The sequence below is a fragment of the Achroia grisella genome, unplaced genomic scaffold, assembly GCF_030625045.1.
Source record: "Achroia grisella isolate CSIRO2021 unplaced genomic scaffold, CSIRO_AGI_Agris_v1 utg947, whole genome shotgun sequence".
Classification (NCBI taxonomy): Eukaryota; Metazoa; Arthropoda; class Insecta; order Lepidoptera; family Pyralidae; genus Achroia; species Achroia grisella.
Window position 1 is genome coordinate 1,882,038 of NW_026713071.1, and position 24,001 is coordinate 1,906,038.

General features: G+C 33.5%; 3 protein-coding genes across 3 annotated transcripts; all 3 read right to left on the reverse strand.

Moving 5' to 3' along the window:
• Positions 1-5,202: 5,202 nt before the first annotated feature.
• Positions 5,203-8,869, reverse strand: LOC131854051 (acetylcholinesterase-like). Its single transcript, XM_059205174.1, has 3 exons — positions 8,664-8,869; positions 5,884-7,136; positions 5,203-5,545 (listed from the first exon to the last, which is right to left on the reverse strand). Exons 1-3 carry the CDS (start codon positions 8,856-8,858, stop codon positions 5,368-5,370), a joined length of 1,626 nt encoding a protein of 541 aa, XP_059061157.1. The 5' UTR covers positions 8,859-8,869; the 3' UTR covers positions 5,203-5,367.
• A 716-nt stretch (positions 8,870-9,585) lies between these two features.
• LOC131854050 (acetylcholinesterase-like) lies at positions 9,586-12,456 on the reverse strand. The gene is made up of 3 exons (XM_059205173.1): positions 12,031-12,456; positions 10,419-11,671; positions 9,586-9,890 (listed from the first exon to the last, which is right to left on the reverse strand). Exons 1-3 carry the CDS (start codon positions 12,223-12,225, stop codon positions 9,707-9,709), a joined length of 1,632 nt encoding a protein of 543 aa, XP_059061156.1. The 5' UTR covers positions 12,226-12,456; the 3' UTR covers positions 9,586-9,706.
• A 742-nt stretch (positions 12,457-13,198) lies between these two features.
• On the reverse strand, positions 13,199-16,708 carry LOC131854088 (cholinesterase 2-like). The gene is made up of 3 exons (XM_059205212.1): positions 16,511-16,708; positions 13,856-15,114; positions 13,199-13,385 (listed from the first exon to the last, which is right to left on the reverse strand). Exons 1-3 carry the CDS (start codon positions 16,706-16,708, stop codon positions 13,199-13,201), a joined length of 1,644 nt encoding a protein of 547 aa, XP_059061195.1.
• Between the last annotated feature and the right edge of the window lie 7,293 nt (positions 16,709-24,001).

Below are 24,001 nucleotides of genomic sequence, written 5' to 3' on the forward strand. Positions count from 1 at the left end.
AAATGAAATTGAATAAATCTTTAACTGTAATAATCTATGTTTCATTTACGCAGAAAATATATATTTCTATACTTTTGTAAATATTTGTATAATTTATCTTATGTATAAAATTCTCGTGTCACAGTTTTCGTTCCCATACTCCTCCGAAACGGCTTGACCGATTCTCATGAAATTTTGTGAGCGTATTTAGTAGGTCTAAGAATCGGCTAACATCTATTTTTCATCCCCCTAAGTGTTACGGGTAGTTCACCCATAATTTTTTTTTTATTTTAAGGCAAAACAACGTTTGCCGGGACAGCTAGTACATGTAATTTCAATTAAAATTAGAAAGTGACTAAAAGTTTAAACTCAATTTCATTATTCCACATTTCACTGAGTATATTTTGAACCCTGATATTTTGGTATCTCACTACGATCTCATAAAGTAATTTGATAGACGGCTTCCGATGGTTGCGAGTTCGATTCCTCGCACGGTACAAACATTTGTATTCATGAGTGATAGTTTGTATTGATCTGGGTGTTTTCTATGTATATTAAATATTTGTTTAGAAAATAGTATATATTAAAAAAAATTATAAGTATTTATATAATTGTCTAGCACCCAACACAAGCTCTGTTTAGCTAGAGACTAGATAGGGTTGTGTGAAATATTTAAGGGTTTTATTATTATTATTGTTCTTTATACATACATTTTATATATCTCCCCTCCATTGCGGATGAAAATAATAATTATTATTTCTTAGAAACCTTTCCACCTTTACTTACACTTAATTAACATTAATGCGTTATTTTTAAACGTCATAATAAACATTTAATGTTACTGTGCAAAATATTATGATAATTATCATAATTCATTTGAGATACGTTCTCTCAGTCAACCGATCTGAAATTATATAGAAATTTATAAACAGGCTTTGTCTTTAGAACAAGCAACAATGCCCATTTAGAGTTTATTTAACGGTACAATTTGATGAGAAACAAGATGGCCGCCCATTAATTTTAAATGGCTATCTCTCTCCATTAAAACGAGGAAAGACACGGTGTATACAAAATAATTAATTGTAACGGAGAGATATTACAAATTCTGTAATATTTAAAAGGTTATTGTCGAATTTTAATTGCTTGTCCTCTATAAAATTTGAACGACTTTGTGGATCGATAATCAACTACAAACTTAGTAGAAATTTGGAGGATTAGAATTCCTAAAAGTATCCTATGTGTTAGTCCAGAATATGTTCTGTAATTGTATCAAATAATGTATAAAAAAATTAACACATTCAAAAATCTTATTTTATTATATATTATAGGCATTATTGTTAATTACGTATATGTATATATTTTTAATCTCAGATATACATACATATACATGTTTACAAAAGTACAAATTAATTTTTAAATTATAAATAGGTAGGTAGGTAGTAAACTGTATCAAATTTGATTCAATTTCACCAAGTAGTTTTCAGTGAAAGGCTACCAAAGATCCATCTGTGACTGGAGCGGGTATAACTACCCAATTATCTAAAAAATGAAAACAATTATATATTTCCCAAGAGGGCTCCCAAGATATTTAAAAGTGACATATACAAAAGGGTATCAAAATATTCTATATATTAATACGTGAAGTAAAACCTTTGTATCACTTTTGCAAATTGCGCGGACGGAAGAGTGGAAAATTTAGTACACTTACAGTGTATACAAAGAAGGAATGCAGACCGATAATCTATATATTTTTTAATTATATAGAAAAAAACAAAATTTATAAAAAAAAAAATTACTCACACTACCATATATTTGACAGATACACATACACAAAGAATTAGTCTTTAACAATATAATCTTCAATTTAACAATAGAAATTAGTTCAAGTTGTTGATTTTTCTGGTGTCGATATTAAGATGTTTGCGCGAATCGATACCTATCATCGCCAATTCAGCCTGTATCTATCCACTGATGTGCGATCTCCATCCTTCCACTCTCAAAGAAATCCGAATCGATATTTTTTTGTGTAATAGCTTATAGAACAACGGTGTTCAATTTACAACCCTAAACTAGTACACCCTTGGAGATTTGTAGATAAGCTTATTCAGTAAATTAAGAATTTATCTATCTATATCTATTAATATTTAAATGACAATTAATTCTACAATATCAATCAAGAGTCAAGAGTGAAATTCTGCAAGTTTTGTCGTAAGTCGTAATAGACAAATTCGGGAAGCAAATCCGATCGCGTTGTCATCTTCCTACATTTATTATTTACAACTAGCTGTTACTCGCGCCTTCGTCCGAGTGGACTTCAACTTTTTGTATTAAAATAAATAAAATTTCTAAAATTAAATAGCCTAAGTTACTCCTTATAATCTCTGAGTCTCGAAAGTCCCATCAATAATCAACAATCTATTGATGGGACTTTCACTGTTGTCACTGTGTTGTTTACACACCAGGTCACAGTTAAGCGGAGCGTGTTTATTCAAAAACTCGACCTTGGTCAATCGGATTTTTTGAGTGGTAAATGATGAAGACTTGAAGGTCGACCTTCGATGAACTTTTGTTTCGATCGGTCAAGCCGTTTTGAAGTATCATTACAAAGAGTGCAAATTTGATCTCTAAGATCACTCCGTGCTTCGCGTTCCGCTCAAAAATCGAATTAGCAGTTGGATTGGCTTATTGTAAGATTTATTGGTACTAAGGTATTATAAGAGTTGTAAATACAACTATTTTTTTTTTATATTATTGTGTATCTTTTGATCACGATATATTTATGGGTTATATATCCAAAAAGTATTGGATACTAGCTGTGCCCGCGATTTCACTAGCATGAAATGTGCCTCGTACTACCTATGTATTATTTTCCGATGTATAAACTATATTATAGTAAACTTTCATCAAAATCTATTAAATAATTCTTTCGTGAAAGAGTACTAAACATCTATCCGTGTTATCCACCCATACTCACAAACTTTAGAGTTTGTAATATTAGTAAGACGTTATTACACTACATCTATGAATATTACAAAATGTAATACTTCAATACATTTGCCAAGTCGCGTGTGAACAGACCGTAAAAAGCTTAAAGGCTGGCAGTGTCATTTTAACAGTATGACATACCAAGCCCTTAAGATGAATAGACTGTCACAGTGCTTTTTATCTGAAGGGGAGAGGGGAGGCATGGAAACCAGCCGGTGTTTCTTGCCACCGGGAATGATAAAATATGACGCGGCAAAAACGAAATTAATGGAATCGTTGAGAACATCTCATATTTAATTTCACCGTTGTGCATTGCGATTGTTTAAAAAAAGTCCATTAGTAAATTGTCAACGCGTGGTATGAGGTGGTATTAAATATACATAATAGGTTACACAGTGACTTGTTTCAAATGAAATAACCCAGATGAAACAAACACATCATTGCAAATGCTTGCACCGCGCGAGGTAGATAACCTATTCTCAACTTCATCAAAATCTGTTTCGGAAAAACACGGCAACTGTGAATGAGAATTTCATGTATTTATCAATAGTCACCTTCACTAATGTAGTAACCATGTAATTACCCGCATAATGGAATAAATGCCCACGAGTGGAGATTATTAATTCTCACAGTTAATAGAAAACTGTCAAAAACTGGAGGGCATTAATTTTACACGCCATTAGGCCAGCTCGGCCCGGATCGAACCAACGATATCTCATTCGATATTATTTCTAGCGTTATTTCGTTAATTACTTGTGTCGAAAAAATATAGGGAAAAGTACAAGATATGTCATTAATTATATTGTTTACTTAATTATAAGAACTAGCTGTCCCGCGACTTCGTCCGCGTGGAATTTAGTTTTAGTTTTCTAAAAAAATAGTAGCCTAAGTTACTCCTTATTACATCAGCTACCTGCCAAAAAATAGTCCCATCAAAATCGGTCTAGACATTTTTGAGATTAGCCGGAACAAACAGACCAACAGACAGACAAAAATAGTTAAAAATGTTATTTTGGTGTATGTACCGTATTTATATTCATATGCATGTAGTAAAAAACAGTGATTTCAATATTGTATGTATAGATGATGCCAATATCGTTGTTATATGGCACAAAGTTTTAGATCAAATAAAACTGTTGAATGGATAAACTTGGTTAGCGAAGGTTTAAAAGAAATACATACATACTGTGCCCGCTGTATGGTTCTCGTGAAATTTATAGCCTATATGTTATTCCGAGATATAAGCTGTATTACTGTAAAATTTCATCAAAATCCGTTCAGTAGCTTTTGCGTGAAAGAGTAATTCATCCAGGCACAAACTTTCGCGTTTATAATATTAATAAGATTTTGTAAGTGAAATGCCAAGCAACTTGGCCAAATTGCGGCCAAGCATAGCCAAGGTTCTAAAGAAGTATAAATTTTTTATGACAGAAATGCTGATTTGGTCGATCATCAGTCTCACCTGCTTGTTCTTAGGTATATTCGTTTTGGAATTCAAAGTATAATCCATCACATTTAAAATTAGTGTTCCTGTTGCTAAATAATCATTACATAGTATAAAACAAAGTCGCTGTCGCTGTCTGTCCGTCCCTATGTATGCTTAAATCTTTAAAACTACGCAACAGATTTTGAAGCGGCTTTTTTAATAGACAGCCGTAGATCTAATATATTTAGAAATTGTTTGAACAGACTCTTGATATTTGTGTTATATTGGAATCGAACCCGCGACCACCGGCTGTTTCAGCAGTGTACCCAATTGTTTGCCACCTATTTACCTTTACCACCTACTGTTAAGAATAATAATGATTCAAGAGGAAGGTTTATATGTATAATATATGTGCACCCGTGCGAAGCCGAGGTGAATAGCTAGTAGTTATATATTGCGTGGAACTGTGATCAAAACTAGATTAAATTAGATTAAATTATATTTATTGCTGTATATCCACTGAATATCTCCATCAATTATAAGTAACTGACACATATAGAAACAGTTTCCTTTAGGTGGTGTTTACATAAGAAACTTGACATACGTGAATAACACTACGGACATCAAGTCAAGTTTCTTGTGAAACCTCTCACGCGTTGACTAAGATCTTATAGGTCCATACTGTTGTATTTTTATATAACATAAATTAGACATTATTTTATCAAAACATATACAATTCTTCTAACAAATATCTTTATTTCATTAAATGAAATTATAGATAAATATTAAATAAATTAATGAACAAAACAGCAGTATGTTAATTACGTGTGTAGCATTACATAAACTGTGAAAATTAAGTAGTTAATAGAGACTTGGGAATAGGACTTTGGTATCTCTCACATCACAGGAGCCCTATGCACTAAATCGAGAGGCTATATCCTCCTATTAATTCTATTTGATATCTTATACCACTTCTTCTACTTCAGTCCTTCTACTTGATTCAACTTATAGAATAAATCCCAGAACGCTATTCTTGCGTGAAGGGGTCTAGACTTAACGGAGAGTTCTAAATCTATATTCAAATAATAGTAATTGTCTTTTGTTAGTGGAGTCCATTTTATTGGTAGTAGTTCCGTTGTATCTGGTGTCGGGTCGCTGAAAAAAAATACTTATATAAATGAATACAGTTTGGAACTCTTGAAATATTGTTCAAACAACGAGTTTAATCTTTATAGAATTATTACGGTACTAACATTCAATTGTTCATATATAAATTAAAAGCCATATAGTATAATATTAATAAAAGGCAATAGAATCTTCAATTAAAAATTAGATATTTAAGAATAGAATAGAATAGAATATCATTTATTCAAATAAACTTACATTGAAGCACTTTTGAATAGTCATTACATTTTTTAATCTACCTTTATTTATTTGGTTAGTCATTTTAAGGAACTTTTTCCTTTTGTTAAAAATTTGAATTATTGACTTACCCATATTTAGCAAAATTTGCCCACATAGTAGTCATTTGGTTTAAAACTACTATATCATTTGGATTTTCTTCCGAGAGATATGATATGTCAAATAAATATCCTAAGTCATCAGCGTGAATAGCGCCCTCTACAGTTAGATTGAGGCTGACTTTATAGAAATTTCTACCACCACTATATGAAAACATGTAATAAAATATGTTTCCAGAAGAGCTCTCTATGTATTTCCTGATACTTCTTTGAATTGGATGCGAATATGTAAAATCAGTATCAAAATTTCCAATTTCGTCTTTTAGTTCATTACTTATTTTTTCGTCTCCCAAATAGAAATGTTGCACAATATTCGCCATTTCTGCAAGTTCGTTATCATCGAAAGCAAAAGCATGTTCTAATTTATTATGTATCAAATTTAAATCTTCAAAATATTCGGGTTCCTTATTCGCATATTCGAACCATCTCTCTTTATTATTAAATCCAATGAGTATTGACACTCCCTTGGCTTTTGGTACTGGTGCGTTGATCCAAGATTCTGTTATAAATGGATCGACATCACTAAATTCTTTTTCTACGCACGGCTTAAAGACCAAATTTAAAGCTTTTGATGCTGAAATAACTAAATTAGAATCTGTTGAAGTAAGGAAGTCTAGGGCCTCAGTTACAGAGTCAGTTTGAAAACCAAGGAATTCTGCTATTATTATTGGCGCAAATTCATCTGCACCTGGTGTTTGCAAAGTGTTCGACGCTATAGATGTTCCACTTTGCATTATAGCACGGTTGAAAAGATTCTCATTGGAAGACAACAAGTGAAAATCTATGGATATTGAACCCGCACTCTCTCCAAATAGTGTTATTTTGCTAATATCACCTCCAAATGCTTGAATATTCTCATTGATCCACCTCAAAGCTAATAACTGATCTCTTAATCCTTGATTGCCTGGCACTTCTGGCGTATCTAGACACATAAAACCATATGGACCAAGGCGATAATTAATCGATACTAAAATTATGTCTTGTTTCAGTAAATATTTTGGACCATATTCTGATCTTCTACCACTGCCAGTTGCAAAAGCTCCACCGTGAATCCAAACCATTACCGGTAGGCGGTTTTGACTACTGGCTGAATTAGGCACATAGATGTTTAAATACAAGCAATTAATATTTCCAAGAACAATTTCAGACTGATATTGCGGACATAACATTAAGGAATCATCATATGCTTCGTATACATCTTCAAATCTTTCTTGAGGAGTTGATATCTGGAAATTAATAAAATTTGATTGCTTATGTTTCTGTATATGTTTGGAATTTTAAAACCCAATACTTTTAGAAAACGTTACATCTATTAAATCTATTTTAATTACTTATCGATATATTTATTCTTTAGAGCTATTTTCTTAATTTGATAGAATGTGACAAAACATACGTAGGTGGGTTCCAGTATTTCTGAATAAAGCCATTTCTAAACTCGATTCTGAATAGTGTTATTTTCTTGAAATGTATTGCGACTTAAAATGTTTGATCCCCAAATAGAATTCAATACTGTTTCAGAAATAGAACAGTGTGTAAAGTATTTAGTTCTATATTTAGAAAATTGGCAAGTTGCCAATAATGATAGAGGGCATATGATTTGAATAAGACATTATGTATAGTGCAATATTTGTTTCTGCGTAATATGTGGGGGGCGACTATAATTCAGTAGCTGTTAGTATAATAAAAAATTACCTACCATCATGACTGATATCCCAGAAGGGGTAGTTATGGTGAATGCAACTTTTATCATGCCCATATTACATTATAATAATATTTTGGTTTAAATTTTTTTGATGGTCTCGTTTGTTAAGCGGTTTAGCGCACGACCATCGGATGTAAAGCAGTGATAAATTAGGGCCAACAAGAAAAACTTCATCAAAAACAAATCTATATGATTTTACGACTCAAGGTCTTTATAGTGCATATTGCTCTTTTGGAGAGATATGCATTTGATGAAATAAGGCGAGTGGAGATGGACAAGATAACGATAAGAATAATCTCTAGTTGTTCACTTCATAGTAGATCTTTCCAAAGAATTGTGATTATCGAATTTGAATCAAGTAGTAATATATTTATTTGATAAATTACCTACAATAAATGTACATAGAGTTACACTAGCTATAGTCAGTAACAATTTGTCCTTACTTTTGGTCTCTACGTATTTCAAACGCAATTGAATATAGCGAATATTGTAATATTGCATTATCTATTATACCAAATTATAAAAAATATTAGCACTTAATTTCATAGTCAGTATAGTTTAAGTGTTATTAAAACTGTAACTTAAACGGCAGTGAAAAATGACAAAAAAAATGCCTTAAATAAATACATTATAGTTACTTATTTAAGTCATATCATCATCATCATTGCCTTGTCTTTATTCCATTATTTGTATTCGGCGCAGCATACCATCTTCTTCCTCTGACCTGCCTACTGGCCGTCATATCTGAGGATACTCTCATATTATACATTCTTATAAACTAAAATATGTCAGAATTAATTATTTTGTGATTTGAATTGAAATAACGATAATTATTTTATACTAGCTGATGCCCGAGGTTTTGTGCGTACGGTATTTGAGATAGCTTCTGCATCAGCTCTTATTGTATTATTATTTTATTATTCTCTTTAAAACTTGTTAAATTCCTTTAAGGTGTTAACCTTAAAGGAATAAGAACAAACGAAGCGCCAGACTCAAATAGTTATGATTTCAGTTCAGATTTCAACTTTACTAAATATTTAAATTTACTCACCCCAAATGGATTACTCTCGTTGATTTTAGCAAACGGTATACCAAGGAACATGGAGTAATCACCATCGGATGCATGTAAACCTCTTATTAATCCTGCATTTGATTCAACTAACGGATCCAAACGTAAAATTTTACTATGCACATATTGAAGTGCAAATATTAAAATTACAAATTGCAACTTCATGTTTACATGCATCTTTTACTACAGATGTGTTGTCACTGACTATATCAGTTTATTGATAAAATCATGAGAGCATTTATTACATAATATCAATAGGTATAATATATCATGAAACGGCAAGAGTAGATTATGATATACGGGTAAATTTTATAGATTTACAAGATAATCTCAAAGTTGACGATACAGAGAATGTTATCTTAACTACATACTGAGTAGATACTTACGCTTGCAGATAGCTAATGTTAGAAGTAGTAACTTAGGCTCTTTTCAGAGCTGAATGGATCACAATGAAATTAAATTTGACGATTTAGCGACTTAGACTCCTGTTAAGCTAAATGATGGAACCATCATAATTAAATTTAACTTGACGGTTTAACATAACTCCTTTACTCCCGTTAGTTGTAAGTTAGATTCTTCGCACAGTACAAATATTTGTATTCATGAATATAATTGTTTGTATAGTCTGGTATAATTGTCTGTCAATTTGCTTACTTTCTATTTATTATTTATTGTTTTATGTATGTAATTACAAAAGAAATCTATGTGTTTATACTAGTTGTCTAGTAATCATAACACAAGCTCTGCTTATCTTGAGACTAGATAGCGCTGTGTGAATTGTCCCAAAGTCCTAAGATATATTATTAATGTGAAAACAAATTATATCACGGATACGGAAATATATATTCTTTTATTCTGGTAAAAAAATTCATAGCCAGTGTTGTTATACATTTAAAAAATCCCATTATACTTTATTTATTATACATAAAAAAATATTATTATAGATTTACACATTTTTTTTAAAGATATGACTGAATTTTTAAAATATACAAGCTTTTGTATGATATTTTTAATATTCATGAATCTTATTCATAGCCCTTTTGTTCCACTTTGTTAGTTTCGTAGAACAAATCCCAGAACGCCATCCTTTCGTGAAGTGGTCGGCTTCTCACAGACAGTTGCGAGTCTATGTTCAAATAATACCACTTGTCCTTTGTCAATGGTGTCCATTTGGCTGGTAGTAATTCTGTTACAGTAGGTGTAGGGTCGCTGAAAAACATATAATAATAGTTGGCGATCTTAGTGGCTTAACGGTTAGGCACATCGCCGGTTGGTTCGCGGATTCTGTTCCTTGCATGGTACAAATATTTATATTTATAAGCATGATTTTTTCTATCAGTGTATTCTATGTATGTATCGATATTTATGATAAAAAGTATTTGAGTATTTATATCAGTTATCTAGTATCCATAAAATAAATGTAATTATGATCTGCTTAGCTCGGAGCTAGATGGCACTGTGCGAATTGTCCAGGGATATTATTCTTATTATACATAATAAACATCCAGACCAATACAAATAATCAGGCCCATGCTTATATTTGCATTGTGCGAGGAATCATACCCGCGAGCGTCAGAAAAAAACAGGGTGCAAAGCTACTAGACTGTCATCATTCAGACTGCCAATCAATTACCTAATTTTTTAATAATATTAAGGCAAGTATAGTGATTAAAAATCTAGAAATTTTATTGTTTAGTGATTATTTTATTTTTACTATTATTTTTAATTTATACTTACCTATATTTAGCAAAGTTAGCCCACATTGTAGTCATTTGTTCAACGATAAATAGATCTTCTAAATTATTCTCTGTAAGAAATGCCACGTCGAACAGATATCCCAATTCATCGGCATGAAAAGCACCATCTTGAAATTTCACCTCATTCTGTTTTACTTTTTGCCAATTCCTTTCACCTCCATATGAAAACATATAATAGAATATATTTTCAGCAGAGCTTTCGATATATTTTCTAATGCTTCTTTGAACTGGGTGAATATACGTGTAATCGGAATCAAAATCACCAATTTCATCCCTAAATTCTATTGCTATTTTATTATCTCCTAAATAAAAGTGATGAATGATATCTTCCATTTCCGTAAGTTTGGTGCTATTAAAATTGAATGTCTGTACCAATTTATCATGTATTACATTTAAATTATCAAAATAATCAGAGTCTTTATTTACATATTCAAACCATCTTTCTTTATTATTGAATCCAAGAAGTATTGGCATTCCCTTAACTCTTGTCACTTTCGCGTTAATCCAAGGTTTAAGTATAAAAGGTTCAACATCATCAAACGCAGTTTCAACACAAGGTTTAAAAAGCATATGTAGACTGTTTGAGGCTGCAATAACTAAATTAGGATCAGTACCAGTAAGAAAATTTAAAGCTTCTTGTATAGATTCAGTTTGAAAACCAAGAAATTCCGCTATTTTAATAGGAGCTTGTTTATCAGGTGCTTCTAGAACGGTTGCAGCTAAAGATGTGCCACTCTGTAATATTATTTTATTAAAAATATTGTCATGTACAGATAAAAGGTGCAAATCTATTGATATTGCGCCAGCACTTTGACCAAATACAGTTATTTTATTAACATCGCCACCAAATGCTTCGATGTTATCCTTAACCCATCTTAAGGCTAGTAATTGATCTTTTAATCCCTGATTGCCTGGGACCTCTGGTATATCTAAACACATGAAACCATATGGACCGAGGCGATAATTAATTGATACTAAAATTATATCTTGTTTTACTAAAAATTTGGGACCGGTTTCTGTTATTTTTCCAGTACCAGTCTTAAATCCTCCACCATGTATCCAAACCATTACCGGTAATCGATTTTGGGAACTAGCTGTGTTTGGCACATATACATTTAAGTATAGGCAATTTATATTTCCCAAAATTTTCGATGATTCATACTGGGGACATAACATTAAAGAATCGTCGTATGCTTCATATATTTCTTCGAATCTTCCATATGGACTTGAATTCTGAAATGAAGTACAATATATTGCAACAACTAATATATTTATGCCAGATGGAGTAATCAGTAATAAGGTTTATATAACTAAATAAATAGAGACTTTACTCACGTACATATGTATTTCTTATATTCGTATTTTTAACAATATGTTTATTTCCAGATAATAGAGATAATTAACATACCCTGAGCCTCGTTTTAGACTTAAATAAAGACTTGAACTACAAATATTTATTTCTTTACTTTCTAACAAATATTCATCTTAATATATTGTGGAAATATATGTAAATAACAAAACGGAATCACCTATTCTAAAAGCGATTATTACAGTTCCGATTTTAGGGTTACTTAATATTTAAATTTACTCACCCCAAACGGATTACTCTCGTTGACTTTAGCAAACGGTATGCCAAGGAACATGGAGTAATCACCATCCGAAGCACGGAGCCCTCTAATTAATCCAACGTTAGATTCTACTAGAGGATCTATTCGTAAGTCGGTGCTTTGACCATATTGAATTATAGAAACAGTTATTAAAAATAGTATTTTCAATGTCACAACCATCTTCTACTAAAGATCTCTTATCACTGACACTATCGGTATGTTTTTGTTCTAGATAAATGGAATCGACACGTATCCTATATGTTTGTTTACCGGATATTACCAACTTATGCAACAAATAACTACAATGACAAATAACACATCATAACCTTTAATTGACATTCTTAAATAACTATATTGCAATATACTTTCGTTTGGACAGATGTCGTCATTAAATAAAAATATATACCAATATTAAATATTATTTCGATCATGCTTTACACTATGTGTATTCCTAACTAGAATGTTATCATTTAACGACTTTAACTTCATTATTTTTATGTTAGTATATTGGTAATATTGTTATATTAGTATATTGGTAACATTTGTCATATTAAGTCATACTCATATACAAACTGTTTAATTATTGTTTTATGAAGCTATTTTTGTAAACAGCTGTGGCAATACCAGTTGTCTTACTCGACAAATATTTTATGTCAGTTAAACGTCATTCTTTTCAGACATATTAATTACCGCTGTGTTTATTCATCATTATTCTCTTTAAGTATTGTGATATGTACGACATTGTCGAGCAGTGTTGCTTAGTTTTTCTATTATTGTCATCTGATTGTCATATTTAAATTATTGGTTTACCTATATCTTATTATTATTTGATTAATTAAATGAATTAAATATTTTCTTATTATCATCATTAACTTGTAGATAGATAACTATTTTAACTCATCTTCAGAACACACAATATAATGTAAACACATGTAACAAAAACAGTAGATAGTTACAATGATTAAGCAATAGTTGATTTATATACTACATCATAATTACATTTATATATGTTTTTAGCTAGTACTTTTTAAAAAATAATTGAAATTCTTAAGATTTTGTTTCATACTGAAACGCAACAATGTGCTCACGAAGAATAAAGAATTTAGGAATAAAAAAAATGTTGAAAAGTGTACGTACTTTATTATTCGTTTTCTTATTTTTCACATAATCTAGATGCATCTTCGTTTAATTTGTAGAACAAATCCCAGAAAGCCATCCTTGAGTTTAGTGGTCTAGATTCCATTGATAGTTGGGAGTGTATATTCATATAATGCCACTTGTCTTTTGTTAGTGGAGTCCACTTGACTGGTAACAGATCCGTAGTAGCTGGTGTGGGGTCCCTGTAATATATGTGATACAAAGAGACTACTGTATTTAGTGCGGAAAGTTTATCGCAATTGCTAATTTTATATATATGGAATGACAAAAACATTGATCATCTTTCTAATAGTTAGTGTTAATTTATTATTCTACCTTCATTCATATAAAATATTTACATATATGAATTGTCTTACATCACCATTCAATCACAGGAAATACATTTTACAAAGCAAACTGTATTAGTCTACCTCGGTAGATTAAATAAAATTAACAGCAACATGATATTTATTTATGTCATCATATAAATACTCCAGTAAGATGCCGGAAACTAATTATTACAGCAGGAAATCTCCTGTATAATAAACACTGTATTTTGTCATAATAGTAATAATCATAATATTTGGTCATAATTAAACTGAAACCAAAGACTCATTTACTGCGAATCATCCATTCTACATGTAAACCACCATAATACATATTTTGAACTTACCCATACTTAACAAAGTTAGCCCACATTGTAGTCATTTGCTCTAACAAAATTAAATCATTTACATTGTCCTCAGGAAGAAATGATACATCAAATAAATACCCTATTTCATCGGTGTGAAAAGCACCTTCTCCAGTGACATTGTAACGTGCTCTATAGAAATTTCTTCCACCACTATATGAAAACATATAATAATATATATTTTCAGGAGAGCTTTCAATGTATTTTTTAATACTTCTTTGAATAGGGTGAATATATGTGTAATCTGAATCGAAATCACCAATCTCATCAATTAGATCTATACTTATTTTTTCATCCCCAAAGTAGAAATGTTGGATAATATTTTTCATATTTGCTAAATCATCGTTATCCAAATTAAAAGATTCATTTAATTTATCATGGATAACATTTAAACCTTCAAAATATTTTTCATCTTTTCTTGCATATTCAGATGATCTTTCTTTGTTATTAAAGCCTATGAGTATTGGCATTCCTTTGATTTTCGTAAATTCCGCGTCAGTCCAAGGCTTTGTTATAAATGGTTCTACATCATTGAATACTGTTTCTACACATGGTTTGAAAACCATATTTAGTGTACGCGCAGTAGTAATGACTAAATGAGTATCGGTCTGAGCTAAAAAATTCAAAGCATCGGATACAGAATCTGTTTTAAAATCTAAATATTCAGCAATCTTTAGAGGAGCTGTTTTATCTGGTTTATCTGGTGTTTGCAATACCCTTGAAGCTAAAGATGTTCCGCTCTGCATTATAACACGATTGAAAAGATTATCGTGTTCGGATAATAGATGTAAATCTATAGATATGCCACCAGCACTTCGCCCAAATAATGTTATTTTATTGACATCTCCTCCAAAGGCTCCGATGTTATCTTTTACCCACCTCAAGGCTAATACCTGATCTTTCAATCCCTGATTGCCTGGAACTTCTGGAGTATCTAGACACATAAAACCATACGGTCCGAGGCGATAGTTGATTGTTATTAAAATTATATTTTTGTCTACCAAATATTTAGGACCATATTCAGATTTTCTTCCACTGCCAGATGTAAATGTTCCGCCATGAATAAAGATCATTACAGGTAGAAGGTTTTGCGAATGTGCTGAGTTTGGTACATAAACGTTTAAGAATAAACAGTTTACGTTTCCCACTTTAATATTGGAAGATTGGTATTGAGGGCACAACATAAGAGAATCATCATATGCTTCATAAACATCGTCAAATTTTTCTTGTGGAGTAGAAATCTGGAAAGCAATAAAAACGTAATTTTATTAAATACGTAAGTGTTATATTCATAACCATGATCATCAATTAAGACATAAATATATATAACTCAAAGGTGACTGACATAGCGATCTATCAACGCACAGCCCAAACCACTGGACGGATCGGGTTAAAATTTGGCATGCAGGTAGATGTTATGACGTAGGCATCCGCTAAGAAAGGATTTTGATTAATTCTACCCCCAAGTGGATAAAATAGGGGATGAAAGTTTGTATGAAACTTTATCAATTTTAAAGAGACTTTGCAGGCATAAAGCTACTATGATGTGGGCATCCCCTAAGAAAGGATTTTGATAAATTCCACCCCTGAGCCACCAACCCAAGCATATGTTATGTTAGATATTATAACTACCTTTATAACTATTATTATTTTCTAAAATCTGTGTAAAAAAATGCTCAATATAAAACACAACAACTTGCAAGTAAAGTGGTTTTGATATACTTTTATTGTAGTTAATTGGAATAAAAATATTTACCTGATGTATTTATATATAAACGTTTATGTAATTTGAAAATATCTTTACATAGTATAAAATGAAGTCGCCCACACTGTCTATTAGCTTAGATCTTTTAAACTAAGCAACGGATTTTAATGTAGTTTTAAGCAATAGATAGAGTGATTCAAGAGGAAGGTTTGTAAGTATAATACATGTACACCCGTGTAAAGCCGGGGCGGGTAGCTAGTCATAAACAATATTAATTAATTTACGTTTGATATGTAAATAATAATTATAATGACTAATTGTAATTTTCATTAAGACGAGTGTTTAATTTTTTTCATTCGTTAAATATTTTGTTATAAACTTATTGACTTACAAAACACTTGTACCTACAACAGACATTGTTTTAGTACACAGACTTTATTTTAGTTTTTTAATATAAATAATAAACTTGCAAATCACGATATTAATGTATCGTATGATCATCTAGGTCATCTAGTAATTTAGCACACCGCCTCACTTCCGATGGTCGCGGATTCGATTACTGGCAAACAGTACACATTGTATACATGAGTTTGATTGTTGGTATTGTCTAGGTATTATGTATATATAATATAATGTGTCTGTATTAATAAAAAAAATATGGGTGTCTATCAATTGTCTAGTACCCATACACACAAGCTTTACGTAGTATGGAACTAGATGGCGCTGTTTGAATTGTTAAAGTTATTATCTTAATCTTAATAATATTATAAACACCAAAATTTGTTTGTTACTCTTTCACGCAAAACCTACTTAACGAATGTTGATGAAATTTTAAAGTAATATAGCTTATGCAACAGAATAACACATAGGCTATATTTTGTATTGAAATTTAATGCATGTGTAACCGCGGGCACAGCTTATATATAACTCACCCCAAATGGATTACTCTCGTTGACTTTAGCAAACGGTATGCCAAGAAACATGGAGTAATCACCATCGGATGCTTGTAGACCTCTTATTAATCCTGCATTTGATTCTACTAACGGATCCAACCGTAATTTACTACATTCTACATTATAATATTGAATTATAAATATTATTGAAAATATTAACCTCATTTTGACGGCCATCTTGCAGTATAGATGTCACGTCTTGAACTGATATGATATATATAATGTCGCTGGAAGATTTATCTTGTTATTTTCTTATATCTAATAATTTTAAGAAGCGTTGAGTCACGATATTTTTTTTTTAAATTTGTATTATTATTAATACAAAATTGCATCACATAATAATAATAATAATAAAAATCCCACAAAAAAAGCTGAGAAAACAAAATATACCAATAATAATAGGACAATTCACACAGCGCAATCTAGACCCAAGTTAAGCTAACTATAGCTTGTGTTATGGGTGCTAGATAACTCATACAAATACATAGATATTTTTTTTCTTAAATACATACATATTATACATAGAAAACACCTAGACCGATACAAATAATCATAATCATACTCTTAATACAAATGTTTGTGCCGTGCGAGGAATCGAACCCGCGACTATCGGACGTAAAGCGGTGTGCTAAACCGTTAGATCAGCGAAGTCGTCGTCATAATATTCTTACATTTAAAAAAAACTCACAATTATATTTACAACTATATACATATAACTTTTGATGAGACAGCTTTCCGAAAAATTGTTATGACTATTCAATAGTGCTTAAATTAAGTTTATTTGAATAAATGATTTTCTATTCTATTCTATACTATAACATATGTAACTTATTCTTATTCTCATAATCTAGAACGCAATTATATAGTAAGTACCTACTTACTTATTCTTAATATTAACACGAATTAACATTATATAACTACAATCGGCTGTATAAATATACCTAATTATTATTCCGTATATAGTAACAAGAAATAATTGTAAAACAATTGTTAAAGCGGTTCCCTAGGGATATGTATCCCGAGAGATATATTCCTTCGATAAGACTGTCGTCACAGATCACGGGCAAAGTAAGGAGTTACGAGCGTACCTGGCTTTCTGCTATGGCGTCTTGGTGCAGGAATCGATGATCGACGACGATGATGATCGATGAACTGATCACACACACAACACGCGCGGCGGAAATTAGTGTATATACACCTTGAATATTGCACACTATCTATATACACCTTGACAATTCAATAGTTTATTAAATCGTAGTGATTCAATTATTATAAAACGTAATTATGTGCGAGCGGCGTTTCTCAGACACGAGCGGGAAACGAAGAAGAAGCGCCATCTTTCTTTCCATCGATGGCGCGGGCGTACTCGGCTCCTTTCGGCCCTAGATCGTGAGTATGTCTGTCCTTGTCTATTACACGAGATGTGCATTTAAACTAGTTGTGGCGCAAACATTCCCCCGGCCTTAAAGGGTTGCCTTTAAAAAAAATATACATATATATACCACTGGGAAATGAATAGCAGTATGCGGAAGATATATATAAATAAAATGAGCGGTATATTAATGCGTATAAGATTAATCATAAGCGGGAAGTTATCTGAGGTTATGTGAATACGATATATGAATGAAAGTTATATATAACTAAGCTAAATCTAAATTTTACTTATATTAAATATATAACTATTGATGCGGCAATGAGCACAAACGAACTACCGGGCGAAGGTAGCTACCCTTTGAAGTCCTAACAGTGACCACTCGCGTAGTTCCGTCTTTGGAAGGATGTACCTTTTCAACGACAGCTAATGGCCATGAAAAGGGCGGTGCGTTATCTATTACTAAAATTACAACAGTACCCTCCTTAATGGGAACTGATGGAAGATTCCATTTAGCGCGTGTCTGCAATTGATGCAGATACTCCATTCGCCACCGGCGCCAGAAAGACTGTACAATGCTATCCAGAAGGGAATGGCGTTGATTTAAATCGTGCGTGTTGGCTTCTGGCGCAGGAATGGATGAAAGAGGGACAGTATTTAAAAAATGAGCCGGCGTAAGAGCAGACGGCTCAGCGGGGTCACTACTTCTAGCTGTGAGTGGACGCGAATTAATAAGTGCCTCAACCTGAGAAAGCACTGTTATAAGTTCCTCATAAGAGAGAATTTGTGATCCTATCACCTTAAATAAATTATTTTTAACTATTTTTACGATGCTTTCCCAACCTCCACCGAAGTGGGGAGCAGCGGGAGGAATGAATTTCATACTAATGCGATTTTCTGAAAGTTCTAATTCTAAATGCGGGCGATATTCATCAAGAAACTTATATAAATCGCGAAGATACTTGCGAGCACCCACGAAACATGTTCCATTGTCCGTATATAAACAGTTTATCGGGACTCGGCGAGATAAGAATCGTTTAAGTGCGGATAAGAAACTAACCGTGCTTAAATCAGTAGCAACTTCAATATGAGTAGCACGGGTTGTCAGACAAGTGAAAATACATAACCATGCTTTGCGGCCTTTAACCCCCCGACCACGAATAGGTGTGTACTGTAAAGGACCGGCATAGTCACAGCCTACATGCGTAAATGCCTTATCAACTTGAGTGACGCGGTGGCTCGGTAGATCGGCCATGAGTGGAAACGTAGGGCGCGGTTTTATTTTAAAACAAGCGTTACATTTATGAATGCGATAACGTATTAAGCGGCGAGCGGACAGGATCCAGTACTTCTGCCTGAGTAAGGACATAAGTAACTCTGGTCCTGCATGAAGATGCTTCTTATGATAAAAATCGATAAGAATATCGATAACATGATCGCGGCGCGGTAAAAGTAGAGGATACTTAGTGCAGTAATCCTCAGCGGAACTTGACAAGCGACCACCGACGCGGATGACATCGTCCTTGTCTATAAATGGTCGGAGCTTGTTTAAAGCGGAAGAACAATATTTATTATTTTTTAAATTATTAAACTCATGTGCAAAATATACTTCTTGCACGGCGCGGATTAACTTTATTTCAGCAAAATCTAAGTCTTCACTCGTAATAACGGTATTACGAGGAAGGCGTTTAATAAATTTATATATATATACAATAGTCCGTAATAATTTAGAATATACAGAAAAGCGTTGAGATAGCGCGTAAAGTAGTGATTCAGAGGTATTTGAAATTAATGTGTGTATAACAGTCCGTTGTTCGGGAATGTCTTCATTCGATAAGTCGTGATTAACTTGAACTTAAAAGAATCATTAGAGTTATCCCAAAATAGACCTAAGATCTTGTGCGGGGTGGAATTATCGAATGATTTGTCACTGAGGGTTTTGTGTGTATCCGGGATGTGAGCAAGCACGTCGCGGGAGCTGCTCGTCCACTTTACGAGATCAAACTGTGCCATTTTAAAAAATGCAATAAGTTCGTTGCTAATGGTAATAGCCTGTTCATCTGTCATAACAGAAGATACGATATCATCCATATATAGTGCAGACGAAGCAACAGCGGCAGCAGCAGGGAATTTATCCCCTTCATCTTCAACTAGTTGTTGAACAACGCGGAGCGCGAGAAATGGACTCGACCTCAGTCCGAAGCATACACGATTAAATTCATATTCAGTCACAGGATCATCGGTGCTGAAGCGGTACAAAATTCGCTGAAACCTACGATCGGGTTCGCGTACAACTAGTTGATGAAACATTTGAAAACAGTCGGCGGAAATACAAACTTTAAAAAGACGAAAGTTAATTAAAATACTAAATAAATCACCCTGTAGGTTGGTACCACTATGCAATATATCATTTAACGAACGACCAGATGTCGTTTTACAACTGGCATCTAAAACCACGCGCAATTTAGTGGTGACCTTATCCTCTCGTAGCACTCCGTGATGTGGAATGTAGTACGAGTACGAGGGTATAAGTGAATTGTCTTGATGCGATTTAACTGGACTTAAATAGCCCTTATCAATATATGCGCGAATTACTTCGTTATAAGAAAAACGAAAATGAGGTGACGCTTCCAACTTACGTTCTAGACATAAATAACGTCTATGTGCGGCAGCGAAAGAGTCGCCTAAGGAGAACACGTCCTCTCGAAACGGCAGGGATACGATATATCTACCACTATCATCACGAGTAGTGGTGGCGCGAAAATAATGTTCACACTCGAGATCATCTGCACTCTGAGCGGGCGGCGCGGATATCTCCTCCAATTCCCAAAAACTTTGGAAGAGAGTGTCCATACGATCATGAATCACGGAACAACATGACGTTGTATATGCGGTATTTAATAATGCGGAATTAGGCGATGCGGAATTAAAAGTGGGTACGGAACCCATGATTACAAACCCTAATACGGTTTGTATCGCAGGCGGAATATTACGATGCTTGCTATGCACAATACCCGGCAATAGCAAGTGCGGGAATATAGAACTACCTATAAGTACGTCTATATTACTAGGAATGGCAAACTCGCCGTCTGCCAGCGGTAGGTTTTTAATGTGTGAAAATGCGGCGGTATTGACAGGAACGGAAGGCAAACTGTCCGTAATACGGTCAACAACAAGCGCGGAAATATTAAAGTGAACATTAAAATTAAAACGAGAAAATATATTAAATTCTACTGAACCCTTAACGTTTTTTTTGTGAGCCACCAATACCCTTTACCATCGTAGATGAATATTTTAATTCATTTAATAAACCTAAGCGGTCACAACATTCATCAGTAATAAAATTACTTTGGGACGCACTGTCCAATAAACATCGAACTAAGTGTTGTTTACCTAATGCGTCATACACAATAACGCATGCAGTTGCTAGTAGCACAGTTTTGTTACTGAGCGCGCAAAGTGACAGACCATTCTGCTTGGCCACGGCCTCGCCACTGTGTGACGGGAGCGGGGGTGAGGCCATGCTACTACGGGGCGCGGGCGCATCGCGCGCGGGCAGCGAGCCCCGATCCGTAACAAAATGTAGCAAAGAATGATGGCGCTTTTGACATGCACGACACGAAGATTTTGATCTACAAACACCTGACTTATGCTTGGTACTTAAACAATTTACGCATGAATTGTTAGCTTTAATATGTTTATAACGATCGAAAGGTGACAATTTTTCGAATGCACTACATTTATAAAAATGATCATGCATATTACTATTACAAAGTGAACATTTTATAGGTGTTACACTTGAAACATAAGACTGCGGGTCCGGGTACTTAGCAGGCGGGCGGTATTTATTAGTAGGCGGGCGGTATTTATTTGACTCTGTACTGGTGGCGGGCGCGGGTTGTGTATTTTCATATATGCGGCATTGTGTTTTTATAAAATTAATAAATCCGTCAAAATCACGTGATTTTGTTATAGAAGAGTGTAATTCGAACGCGCGTAATGTTTCTGAATCGAATTTACGTTTTGCAATATATAATAAAATGAAATCAGATAATTGTTTTATACCTAAGCCCTTTAATGACATAGCGGCGGTGACATACTTATCTATAAATAATTGAAAACTTGCGGCGGAAGGCATTTTGCCTAATTTAAGATTTAAAATCTGGTCTAAGTAATTAGAACCGAGAACGTGAATATCTTGATACTTATCAAGCAGAGACTTAAATATAATTTCATAGTTTTCGGCGCAGGGTGTAATACCTGCAAATACCGATTGTACTTTGGGTGATAACTTACCCAGTAAATAATACAGTTTTTCTGAGTTTGTAAGTGAGGAGTTGTCATGGACAGTAGATTTGTAACTAGCGTAAAATAAATTCCAATCTTGATAATTGCCGCTGAAGGAGACTAATTCCAGGGGGGGGAGCCTGGGCCTAGATACAGGTGCATCTATCCCACACGAATTCCCACCCGTGGGCGCAGAAGAAAGATCAGAAAATGTCTGTTTAATTGAACAAAACAAATCTTCAAATGAGTCATATACATGAAAATTAGGTACGGCAGAAGGATTCTCATCAAGCATCCTACTATTATATTCATCAAGTACATCTTGAAACTTATTACGAACGTCATCGATGGTTATACATGAACTAAGAAACATACGTCTTTTTTCTTCCGATTCCGTAGCCGACTTCGACTTATCGTAAATACTTTGTATTCGTTGAAATAAAGCATTACGTTTAGCTTCTAACATAATAAGTTGACGACTAGGTGAAAAGGTAGGCGCATCTTTATCTTTACGTGACATATCTAATGATTTAACGCAATATAACTATAGGTAATTATACAGTGACCTGTCAATAGACAGCGTAAGCGGACAGTAACGAAAATAAAAATTATATGTAGGTATGTAGCGAGAACACGGTTAAGTGTTGCGTAGATTACTATATAAAATATAATGGAATGCGGGATATAGACATTTATATTTGTATATTATAGGTGTGCGGGATGTACAAGTATATTATGTATAATATAGTTATAGGATACAATTTTAAGACTATACTATAAATGCGGTGATATAAATATTTATTATCTAAAGAGATAATACAGAGGAATGCGGGATATCATATGGTATTCTATAGCGGTATATAATAAATATGTTTATAAATAATAAACTATTACACATATAGGTGCTTGGTTGCGGTATAATATAAAGAAATAACAAGGCAATCCTATATGGCTACGCGGGTATGTCTGAGAAACAAATAAGTAATATAAGACTAAATAAGCGGATTTTATATTATCAATTTTGAAAGCGGTTTCTTAATAATAATATTAAACGAAGGACCTTGCGAATAAATAGCAAAAGGGGTACGTTATTAAATGTAACTCAATTTAAAAATAGCAAAATATCCGGTTCGCAACGGGCCAAAAAATGTTAAAGCGGTTCCCTAGGGATATGTATCCCGAGAGATATATTCCTTCGATAAGACTGTCGTCACAGATCACGGGCAAAGTAAGGAGTTACGAGCGTACCTGGCTTTCTGCTATGGCGTCTTGGTGCAGGAATCGATGATCGACGACGATGATGATCGATGAACTGATCACACACACAACACGCGCGGCGGAAATTAGTGTATATACACCTTGAATATTGCACACTATCTATATACACCTTGACAATTCAATAGTTTATTAAATCGTAGTGATTCAATTATTATAAAACGTAATTATGTGCGAGCGGCGTTTCTCAGACACGAGCGGGAAACGAAGAAGAAGCGCCATCTTTCTTTCCATCGATGGCGCGGGCGTACTCGGCTCCTTTCGGCCCTAGATCGTGAGTATGTCTGTCCTTGTCTATTACACGAGATGTGCATTTAAACTAGTTGTGGCGCAAACAACAATATTGTTCCATTTGCATTGTCAAGCAAAGTCACTTACGGATAGCAGATAGGCAGGAGTTGGGTTTTAGCCGCTCTATAAGTCCTTCCGCGAGTTTGGAGTAACCATATGCACTTGCTTTCTATTGTTTTTTTTGTATTATAATGAAATGGTGCACCTGCCTGCGCTAACGGTTTACGCTGGCGGGGACCAGTGGA